This window comes from Furipterus horrens, unplaced genomic scaffold, assembly GCF_987537825.1.
Source record: "Furipterus horrens unplaced genomic scaffold, mFurHor1.1.pri manual_scaffold_3, whole genome shotgun sequence".
NCBI classification, from domain to species: domain Eukaryota; kingdom Metazoa; phylum Chordata; class Mammalia; order Chiroptera; family Furipteridae; genus Furipterus; species Furipterus horrens.
Window position 1 is genome coordinate 57,208,673 of NW_028327173.1, and position 12,063 is coordinate 57,220,735.

A 12,063-nucleotide genomic window follows, 5' to 3' on the forward strand; every position below is an offset into this window, starting at 1 on the left:
CAATTATATGTACAATTAAAATTTTTGTATCACCACTCTAGTCTCACTCTGTTAATAGTGTGAGGTGCACAGTCTTCCCAGCTCCTTTCTAGCAAGCACCTCACGAACAACGGAATTGACAAGGGCCCCTCTGACAATGGGATTGGCGTCACCTGGATTTGTGCCACACACACCTATGCAACAGTACGTGGCAGCTCTATGGTTAGTCACTTTTCCAAAATGGTTTGATGGGTCAAGTATCTCCATTTTGAAAACTTCACCCTTTAAAAAAAATTTTTTTAAGATACAAACAATAAACAATAGCATTACCGCTTAGTACTTAGTTTGTTAAGCAGCAAGGGTAATATGAGAAGAAAAAGAAAAAAGTTGAGAAAAGACTATGTGAGGACCTACCTTGATTCTCTTTTTAAAAGAAAGTATGAAAGCAGCATTTCTGGGAAGGTTCATATCTGAGAAGAGTGGGAGTTTCTGGATGTTTTTATTGAAAAATCAATCTTCACTAAACATTACTCATTGCCTAATGAGGCCCAGAATTACTCAGCAAGACCAAGTTTAAAATGAAACATGGAGTAGCTTATTTCTTCACAGAGTGCATAGCATTTTATGGGCAGCACCGAATCCTGTCTTTCTGGCTAGTTAAACGATAGCCACAGGAGTGGGCAAAAGTAGGTTCACAGTAATGAGTATGCAAAACACAGTTGGTTTTTGTATTATTGTTTATTAATTGCACTATTTATTTATATTACACCTGTAAATCTACTTTTGCCTGCCCCTGTACTTCCCAGCAGGGAAGAGTCATTAGATGAGGATGATGAATCAGTTGCACTCCAGGAGCCCTGTTATGAAAATTAGCAGTTTAAGTTTGAGCCTTGGGGATGTACTGGGTAAGCAGTTTTTTGTAACCTGCAGTATATACCTAGGGAGGGAAAAAGCTATTAATACATTAAGTTGACCTGATTTTTCTCACCTTCAAGGACTAAGGTGATGCAAAGACTGGAGGAAAAATTCAGATTTTCATGGACTGAGCCAACTCAGCATTTCTTATTTCTAAGAACCCTTTGCTTTTCTCCCGCTCTGGACTTGGTTCATGCTGTTCTTCTACATCAGTTTCTATTACACACCCCGGAGCCACTTTCATCCTGGACAACACTATTCCCCCTCACAGTCCAGGCTCATGGATTAGTAGTTCCTTCCACCACCACCTCCACTACTAGTCAGAATTAGTAGCCCTTTTCTTTTCTGTTTCTGATCCTTGCTATGGACAAATTCATCGCCTTCACAAGATTGTCTTCTTAAGCGTAGAGATAGTGTCCACAGCATTTGGATTTCCCATCCGCAGGCCCAACAGTGCTTAACAGGTGGGAAGAGTCTAGAAATGTTTGCAAAGTTAATGTAATCATAAGGATAATATGGAAACCTAGTGGGAGATCGTTTGCTTTAAAAACATACACAGACAGCCTCCGTCAGGTAATCTTTTCTTTCCTAATCTTAGGTTCAAGTGACCTTGATCCTTCAATGATGTTGGATACTGGAGAGATTGTTGATACAGGATCTGACTGTGAAGATCAGGTAATTAGAATCTAAAAACATTCCTCTGTTTAAATATTTTTAATTTTAACCTTTGTTAATATTTCATGAAAATTAGAATCATAAATCATTTTTGAAATGTTTACCATAACACATCCATGACAAATCATAGTAGCCGACAGCTTTCATTCATTAAATTTGGTCCTTTACCTCTTCCTTATCCACAGACCAAAATGGCAATTAACTAAGGAAAGGCTTTTAATTAGAAGTTACATTGATAGAAATGAGTTTACATGAGTTACATTGCCTAAGAATTTGCTTGTGTCTCTATCCCTTAACCAATAATAAACCAAAGGTATTTGTTAAGCATTGGCTACAGGTTTGGGGCTCTGCTTTTCTATTTCTAACCTTTGAAAGGGACTGATGGCCAAGGATACAGAGCCAAGGAGTTAAATGTATTTTCTATTTGAATAAAAGCGAAAAAATTTATCTGGGTCATTTTCATCTCAGCAGAAGAACTCTCCCTACTGCTATATTTTAATGATGCAAAATAGTTGGCAAATGATCCAGTTCTTCAATTGGGCTTTATTTTTTAAAAAGATAATATCTGAAACTTCCCTCCACCTCTCATCAGTGCTCCCCTTCAATGGCTGAAAGCCAACTGAACACATCCTGGGATTACTTCCCCGTCTTCAACAAATATACATCACAAATAAAGCAACTGAATCCCAAATTTAATGGCTAGCTACACATTTCATATACATATTCAGAAGTTATTTTCACAAGCATTAAGTTTTCTTTATATCACAAAGCAAGAAGTGATTGATGAGTGGATAAAATGACTACCACAGACTTATAATATTTTTAGCATTATTAGGCCCTTAATACATACCAAACATTGTGCTAAGTTTCTTAATTTGATTATCTCACTAATTCCTCACAACATCTTTAGGATATGGGAATTATTATATCTATTTCATAGATAAGAAAATTAAGCAAAGAGTAATTTGACCACAGTTACACAGCAAGTTTCACAGTGGGGACATAAACTTCGAGCACATTCCGCTTCTTCCCTTCCTAGCTTCCAAAGACAGGCCATTTGCTGGTACTTTTTTGGAGCCTTTTCATTTGCTAACTCTTTAAGACCTCAGCAGAGGCAAATGCCAAACAAGCACTGTTGAAGGTGAGCTCACAATCCAAAAGTACAGGCTGCGCAAAGAAATAAGCCGTAAGATTTCCAGCTGATTCAACAAAGGAAAGGCTCCACACCCCCCAAACTAGAAATAACAGAAAAGTCTGAAAGAAATCTTAAGATAGCAGTATTTTACATATCAAAGAGATAAGGGGAAGACTAGAAACCATGAAACAAATACAGGGAAAGAAGAAGCAGGAAGGAACAGGGAAGAAATAGAAATTCTTGGCACAAAAATAATTGTCATTGAAATAAAAATTCAATTAAGAGGTTGAATGGTAGACTAGACACAGCTAAAAAGAGACAGTGAAAAAGCTGAGGAAATTACCTTAGAATAAAATAGAATTAAGTAATTGCCAAATATGAAAAAGAACTTTGAAGACACTGAGGATAGAAGGGACTGGGCACATTCTAAAGGGAGTTTCCAAAGGAGAAAATGAAGAAGATGGAGCAGAGGCTGTATTTTAACAGATAATAGTCAAGAATTCTACAGAGATGATAAAAGACAAGTCCCCAGATTGATGGAGTGTACCCAGTCCTAAGCCAAGATTTAAAAAATAAATAAATTCTCACATATCCTTTTTCCATTTAGTCATTCAACGAATACTAATTGAGCATGTACTGTGTGCCAGGTACTGTTTAGGCACTTGAAGTATATAACGGTACAAAACAAGCAAGAAGCTTACATCTTAGTGGGGAAGGCACATAGTAAACAATAAACATAATTAGTAAATTCTCTAGATTGTCAGAAGTAATAGGTTCTATGAAAAAAGGAAAAGAAGAACAGGTAAAATAGTTGGGAACTCTGGGATGAGGGACAGATTCCAGTATTAAATGAAATGGTCAGTGTTAACTCATAGGACCTTATTAAAGAGATGAGATTTGAGCAAAGACTTGGCATATATTGCAAAACATCAGAACACAGAAGACAAATAAAATATTAAAAGTGAAAAGGCAGCCCTGGCCAGTGTGGCTCAGTTGGTTGGAACATCATCTTGTGGACCAAAAGGCCATAGGTTTGATTCCCAATCAGGGAACATACCCAGGTTGTGGGTTCAATCCCCTAGTCTGGGCACGAACAAGAAGGCAGCCAATCAGCGTTTCTCTCTCACATCGATATTTCTCTCTCTCCCTTCCTTGCTCTAAAAGCACTGAAAAATGTCCTTGAGTGAGGACAAAAAACAAAAACAAAAAAAGCCACCTTCTTTTTTAAGAGAAAAAGTATTACCCATAAAGGAATAGCAATTTTGGTGGCAGCAGATTAAATGAAGCAAGAACTATAATTTATTCAGCACCTTCTATAAACTAGATACTGTGTTTTATGGATTGCATGCATTGTGTTAATCCTTAAAATAATAACTCAGAAAGGTAGCTCTGTTTATCCCCAATATACAATTGACCAAATTGAAGCTCAGAGAAGTTAAGCAGCATCCCAAGACCACACAGCAGTAAGCCAAAATGTCAGGAATCAAACTGATCAGCCTGTCACTAAAATCTAGTTTCTCCTTACACCACTCCAAATAAAGCCATTATCAAGGTCACTGATAATCTATTACCAATTTCAGTTAATACTTTTTAATTATCTTCCTTGATCTTTATTGCATTCATACACCAAACCTTTAGTGTCAAGGACCAGATAGTAATATTTCAGGCTTTGTGGGCCATAAGGCCTCTGTTGCAGTTACTCATATTCTGCTGTTGTAGTGTAAAAAAGCAGGCATAACAACACTTAAACAAATGGTTATAGTATATCTGTGTTCCAGTAAAGCTTTATTTATGGATACTGAGATTTGAAACCCATACTATTTTCATGTAATTTATTTCAACTATTTAAAAATGTAAAACCCATTCTTAATTGGGAGAGTAGACACAAATAGGCAGCTGAGTGCATTTGACCTGCAGACGGTAGTTGCTGACTCCATCTGTAAACCGTCCCCCAGTTCTTGACATTCTCCTCTCCACTAGCTTCTAACATTTCTAGAGTATTTAATATTGTTCTAAGTTCTCCACATTTATTACCTCATTTTATCCTCAATAATATAAGGCAGATATTATTATTTATTATATAGTTTTAAATATTTTTATTTAAAATATATTTATTAAAATAAAGTATATTTCTATTTTCTTTTTTAAGTATATTTTATAGATTATGTTGTTACAGTAGTTCAAAAAAATTTTTCCCCCTTTGCTCCCCTCTGCCCAGTAACCCCCTTCCCTCCAGCGATCCCACCCCCCTTAATTCATGTCCATGGGTCGTGCATATAAGTTCTTTGGCTTCACCTTGCCTATATTATTCTTAACTTCCCCCTGTCTGTTTTGTATCAACCTATTATGCTTCTTAATCCCTGCACCATATCCCCATTTGTCCCCCTCCCTGCTCCCAATGATCCCCATACCTATGATTCTGTTCCTATTCTGGTTTGCTTAGTTGGAGTTTGTTTTTATTTTTTAGATTCAGTTGTTGATAGTTGTGAGTTTGTTGTCATTTTAGTGTTCATAATATTGATCTTCTTTATCTTAAGTCCCTTTGACATTTCATATAATAATGGCTTGATGATGATGAACTTCTTTAGCTTCACCTTGTCTGGGAAGCACTTCATCTTCCCTTCCATTCCAAATGATAGCTTTGCCAGATAGAGTAATCCTGGTTGCAGGTTGCCTTTCATCACATTGAATACTGCTTGCCAGTCCCTTCCTGCCTGCAAAGTGTCCTCTGAGAAATCAGCTGATAGTCCTATAGGCACCCCCCTGTAGACAACTCTCTGCCTCTCTCTTGCTGCCCCCAGGACTCTCTCTTTATCTTTCACCTTTGGCATCTCAATCATGATGCATCCTTATGTGGTCCCCTCTGGGTCCAGCTCACCCAGGACCTTCCGTGCTTCCCAGACCTGTATGTCCAGCTCCTTCACAAAATTTGGGAAGTTTTCCTCATTTTTTTCAGCTCTTGCTTCCGCATTCTGCACTGGTTGACCTTTTTTTTTTTTTCCTTATGTTCCAAATCATTGATTTGAACCCCAGTTTTCTTCCCTTCACCATTGGTTTTGTTTGGATTTTCCTTCATTTCACTTAATATAGCCTTCACTTCTTCCCTTATGCATCTGCCATACTCAAACATATCTGTCAAGCCTGTGAGCATCTTTATCACTAGTGTTTTGAATTCTCTGTCTGTTGGGTTGGCTATCTCCTCATCTCTTAGTTCTCCCACTGGAACCTTGATTTGTTCCCCCTTTTGGGCCATACTTCTCTGTCCCCTCATCTTGACAGGCTCCTGTGTTTGTTTGCCTCTGTGTCTTAGGTAGAGTTGTCGCTCCTGTTATGTTGTAAGGGGCGGAGCCTTAGGGATTCATCAGTACAGGGCGACCTGTTTCACCACGTTGTGGCGCTGTATATGGGGGAGAGGTCTGAGAGGGAACAATGCCACCTTCCCAGCACTCGCTCCTCTTCCAGGCACCTCTCCCACTTCTGCACCAGACTGGCACCCTTCTGGCTGCTACCCTGGCCATCATTCCCAGAGAGGGTGGGTCTGAGGACATTCTAGAACCATGGGGGCCCTTTAAACAAGCGGACTCTGCTGAGAGACTGGCAGTTTCTTCCTCCACCCCAACCCCCACTGGTCTGCACAGTCAGAAGCAATGGAGCTTGGTTTTCTCCGGTGCTGGGACGGTGAGCTGTGAGGTCCAGTAAGGAGCTGGGAATGCTCCCCAGGTGTTCCTCCTGACTTTTTAAAACATGTGACTGTGCTTTCTGCCGGCCTACTGCTGCCGCTGCTGCTGCCACTGCCACCACACTGCGTCCTCTCTGCCCCAGTTCCACCCCTCCTACCTGTCTGGATGAGTATTTCTTCTTTATATCTTTGTTTGCTGGACTTTCATGCAGTTTGATTTTCTGGAACTTCTGGTTGTTTCTAGTTTTGAGGTAGTTGTATTTCTTCTTAGTTGTGGAGGGAGATGCAGCATGTCTGTCTATGCCTCCATCTTGGCCGGAAGAGTTAAAATATATTTCATTATTTATTATAGCATGATTTATTGTTATTTTATTACTATCCCAATGAGGAAGCTAAGGCACATAAAATTCAGCCATTTAGGCCCTGGCTGGGTAGCTCAGCTGGTTAGAGCATTGTCCCAATATGCCAAGTAGTGGGTTTGATTCCTGGTCAGAGTACATACAAGAACAACCAATAGGTTCATAAATAAGTGGAACAACAAATCAGTGTTTCTCTTTCTCTCTATCTCTCTCTGTCAAAAAAAAAAAAAAAGTAGGCCAATTACTCAAGGTCACACAGCTGGCAAGAGGTAAAGACAGAATTCAAACATAGTTGTCTGATTGTAGAGCCAGGACTAAGAAATATAGGCTAGTCTCTGCTACAGTGACAAATAAAACTGTGAAATAAAACTCAGTTTCAGAGTTTTATTTGTGGTTTTTTGTTTTTGTTTTTGTGTTTGCTTTTAGTGTTTTTCTTTTTTTTTTTTTTTTTTTGCCTTTGTTTTGTTTTGTTTTGCATGTGACTTCCAAAGGGAACATGGATGCGAAGGAAAAGAGCATGAGGAAAACAGACCTGCTCTTAATTGCACATTATCTCCTCTCACATTCATTTGACATCCTCAGCCCCTGGCTCTCTCTACATGAAGGAAGGCTGGAAAATGGAGCTTATTTAGTGTCAGGGAAGGGAGAGGTCCATTTCATGAGCACTGAGCCAGCCCAGGCCACAAAGCTCTCACCGCCCTCTGTGCTCACTCTCTTTTGTGCTCCTCATGCTTCCCACTCACTCATTCCTGGCTTCCTGGTTGAACTCCTCTCGGTCAGTTCATTATTTAAAAGTGGTGTTTTGGCCCTTTCACGCCTCCCTGCACTTGTTCTCTATTGAGAAGCACAGTCATTGCCATGACTTTGCATGTGTCTGCCTGCTAAACAGCAATGGTTGGACATCCTGTGTGCCTCTCAAACTCAACACATCCAAAACCAAACTCACCATCTTCCCCCACAAAATCTGTCCTTCCTTCTGTTTTCCCTGATTCTCTGAGCTGCCCAAGCCAAAAACAAAAGCGTCTTCTTCCTTTCTCTCTCTCCCTCCATCAGTGAGATTAAGAAGCTGGTCAGTTCTCCTGGGCAGGAATCGCTCCTCACCTCTCCAGGTCTACTGCCGCTGCCCTGGTTCCCACCCTGAGCCTTCCTTCATGGGGCCACTGAGACAGTTTCCTAATCAGTGTGCCTTCCGTGGCTCCTCACCCATCAAAATCACCTTTCTGCAAAGAAAAGCCAGTCATGATTTTCTACCGCTAAAAGCCCTCTTGACTCCCCACTGATGTCAGAATTAAAACGGAACCTCTTACCATGGACATGGCAACCTTCAAATCTGACCCACTACATCAATCCCCAAACTCCTCCCTTGCCAATCATCAAAACACACTGAATGTTCCATCCACACCAAGCCATTTACAGTTCCCCAAATGGGTTGTGCTTTGCACAGTCCCTTTCCTCTGCATGGAAGCTACCCTAACCCCATCACCTCTGGCCCGGATAACCCCTACTCATGCTTCTTCAAGACCAAGTTTCTCCTTGAGGAAGCCCTTCTCTTGTCACATGTTCAGTTCACCTTCTCAGCTGGCCCATTAAACCTTGTGTTATAGTATTCTCTTCAGGGACTGTGTTCTGCTCTGTGTGTGTCAAATGCCTGTCACACAGCCTGGTACACAGAATGTGCTCAGTAACTTTGCATTACTTTAAAAGCCAGTAAAATGATTTCTAGTTCTTAATATGTGATTTTTTTATAACTTGCTAACTTTTTTTGAGCCTGGGTTTCCTCTTCTAGAAAATGATGATGATGATTCCACTAAGAATTACTATTCTGGGAAGTGGGAAGCACAAGTTACCTCATACAGAACAAATGCTCCAAAAATGTGAACACCTTTTTTTTCTTCCCCCAAATTTGACTTAGGATAAACTTTTCAGAAATTGGTACCTTTCTGTAGGTGGCAGAGGTCACCATATCTTCAGTTGGATGAACGCAAATCATCTGAACGCTTCTGGTTTCTGGCCTGGCACGTAGGCACTTGGAAATCGCCACTCTGCCCTAACAACTGGTAAAAAGCTAAGCAAACTGAAAACTCAACAATTCATGGGTCAACAAATCTGTTAGAGGTCACAAGGCAAACTGCTAGACTAAAAATTGGGAGGACAGACAGACAGGCAGATTCAGAAAATCACAACTTCCCAGAACAGCAAAAAAACCCACAAGCAAAAGTCTCCACAGGAACCAGTGCCCGGGTAGGAAAGCCAAACTGTAATTGACAAATTGCTGGAGGTTCAGTGTGGGCAAGTGTGAGGGTTAAGAATCCCAGGAGCCTCAGACTTTTATGAGTTGCACCTCCAGGAACTGACCAGGTTTCCGTAGTGAGTATCAGAGAAAAATCACCTTGTGCTTCCGGCCAGGGGAGGGAGAAAGGAACCATTTTGAAATACCCAGAGCACTCTGTTCTTCTTAACAAGGTTTGCTCTCAGGTGAGATTTTTTTACCAGAACCTAACCTGCAACCTATCTAGGAGAAGAGAAATACCAACACCAACAACCTCTAGCCATTCTGCCCCACCTAAGGGGGGTAAAAAACCTAAGAAGCACAACTGAAGTTTACAGTTCAGGAGCATAGACCCACCCAAAGACTCAGAACTGATCACAGGGCTACATGCCTTTCAAAGAACACTCCCTGTTCTCCCCCTGTGCCTTACCATCACAATTACTAAAAGTTTATTTACTGCATTTCCTTTTACCTAGCACCCCATGTCCACCTTTCAACAAAAATTACAAGACATATTAAAAAGTAAAAACATAGTTTGAAGAGGTTGAACAAGCATCAGAACAAGAGTTGGATACAGCAGGAACATTTGACTTATCAGAAAAGGAGGGGTTTTTGGTTGTTGTTTTTTAAAACTGTATGGAATGATATGTTTATTGATTTGAGAGAGAGAAGAAGAGAGAGAGAAAGAGAGAAACACTGATGAGAGAGATAACTTTGATTGGTTGCCTCCCACACACACACAGACCAGTGATCAAACCCTCAATCTAGGTATGTACACTGACTGGGAATTGAACCCACAACCTTTTGGTGTAGGGGACGACTCTGCAACAAGCTAAGCCACCCATCCAGGGCAAAAGGAGTTTTACTATGGTTAACATGTTAAGGGCTTAGATGACAACAGTAAACAACATACAAGAACAGATGGATTATGTAAGCAGAGGCATGGAAATTTTGAGAAAGTTTCAAAAAAGAAATGCTAAAGATCAAAAATACTGTATCAGAAATGAAGAATGTCTTTGATGGGCTCATTAATAGACTGAACATGTTGAGAAAAGAACCTCTGAGCAAGAAGATAAGACAATAGAAACTTTCAAAACTGAAAGGCAAAAAGAAAAAAAGGCTAGGAAAAAAAGAACAGAATATTCAAGAGCTGTGGGACAATGACAAAAGATGTAATATACCAATAATGGAAATACTGGAAAGAGAAAAAAGAAAGGAACAGAATAAATATCTGAAGGAATAATAACTGAGAATTACCCCAAATTAGTGTCAGATACCAAACCATAGATACAGGAAGTTCAGAGAACACTATGCAGGATAAATTTTTGTTTTTAATTATACCTAGGCATATCATATTCATACTGCAGTGAATCAAAGATAAAGAAAAAAATCTTGAAAGAAGTCAGAGAAAAAGATTGCTTTTCTATAGAGAAGGAGAAGTAAAGACTTTCTCATACAAACAAAAATTGAGGGAATTTGTTGCCAGTAGATCTGCCTGGCAAGAAATGTTAAAAGAAGTTGTTTAGAGAGAAGGAAGATGATATTAAGTCAGAAATTCAGATCTACATAGAGAAAGGAGGAGTATCAGGGAATGAATAAGTGAAAGTAAAATAAGAACTTTTATTTTTCTTGTTCTTAATTGCTCTAACAGATCGCAGTTTGTTCAAAACAATCATAGCAACAGTGTATTAGATTATATATGCTTAAGTAAAAGCGAAACGAATGACAACAATAGTGCAAGGGACAGGAGGAGGAATTAGAAATGTTTTGTCATTATAAGGTACTTGCATGGTCCACCTATTTGAAAGTGGACTTGGATTATTTGTAAATATCTATTGTAAACTCTAGGAAACCACTTTTTAAAAAGTTTTAAAAGAAGTACAACTGATATGGTAAGAAAGGAGAGAAAATGAAACTATGTAAAATGCTCAGTTAAAACCATAAAGGCAGAAAAATAGGAACAAAGAACTTGGGCAACAAATAGAAAACAGTAACAAATATGGTAGACATTCATCCAAATATTTATCAACAAACAGTTTAAATGTCAGCGATCCAAATGGAAGAATTAAAAGACAGATTTTCAGAGATTAAAAACAAGACACAACTATATGTTGTCTACAAGAAATCTACTTTAACTATAAAGACACGTATAGATTAACATAAAGGGCTGGACAAAGGTATACTATCTAACACTCATCAAAAGAAAGTAAGAGTAACTGCATTAATTTTAGACAAAGCAAACTTAAAAGCAAGGAAAGTTATCAAGGATAAAGACATCACATAATGATAAAGGGGTCACTACCCCAAGAAGACATAACAACTCTTAATGTATATGCACCTAACAACAGAGTATCTCCAGGGTCACTGTCCACCCACATCTTTCATCTCATCTATTTCATCTCCCCTGGTACCTTGATTTATTAATGAACATTGCTTTATCTTTCTCAAGGCTTTCATCCTCAAAGTATCTTTCTTTTTCTCTGTCTGCCACTACGCCAGCCCCACTTTGAAGAAGGAAGGAGCCAGGAACAGTGCCAAGGGTCACAAAAATGTCCATTGGGAGACTGTCTTTGCTGTCCCCTTTTCTTTGACCTCAAATTTGGTGAAAGAGACGTCACCTCCCAATCTGCCCTATAAACCACCTACTGCCTCCTCTGTTCCCCTGAGAAACCATTAAAAGTCATCTCATTACTGCCAAGTCAGGAGAATATTGCTCAGTTTTTACAGCGTCTAGGGCCTAAGACATTGATGGCACTTTCCGCTTTCTTAAAACTCTTGGCTCTCTTGGCTTATGCCACCTCTGTGGTCATTATTTCTTTTTCTCCTCCCCTCAACGTGATTTTTCTTTTTCTGCTTTTCCATGAAAATGCTGTGTTGACCGAATTCCATCATAGGACTTCTTTTCTCATTACACAGACGACTCATCTATGCCCATGTCTTCGGCTTTATTAATGTACTTATTCAACTAATATTGAGAATACTTGTTGTGCTAGACTCTATATGAAGTACTGGGGATACAGTGTAAGCAAAAGAAGACACAGTTCCTACTATC

At 39.4% G+C, this 12,063-nt stretch overlaps 1 protein-coding gene across 1 annotated transcript in view; it reads left to right on the forward strand.

Annotated features, from left to right (window-relative positions):
• AK5 (adenylate kinase 5) overlaps positions 1-12,063 on the forward strand; it is a 197,097-nt gene that overhangs the window by 107,575 nt on the left and 77,459 nt on the right. The window contains exon 8 of the mRNA XM_090269636.1: positions 1,493-1,569. Within this exon, the coding sequence (XP_090125762.1) occupies positions 1,493-1,569 (77 nt within the window). The remainder of the gene's footprint in view (positions 1-1,492; positions 1,570-12,063) is intronic.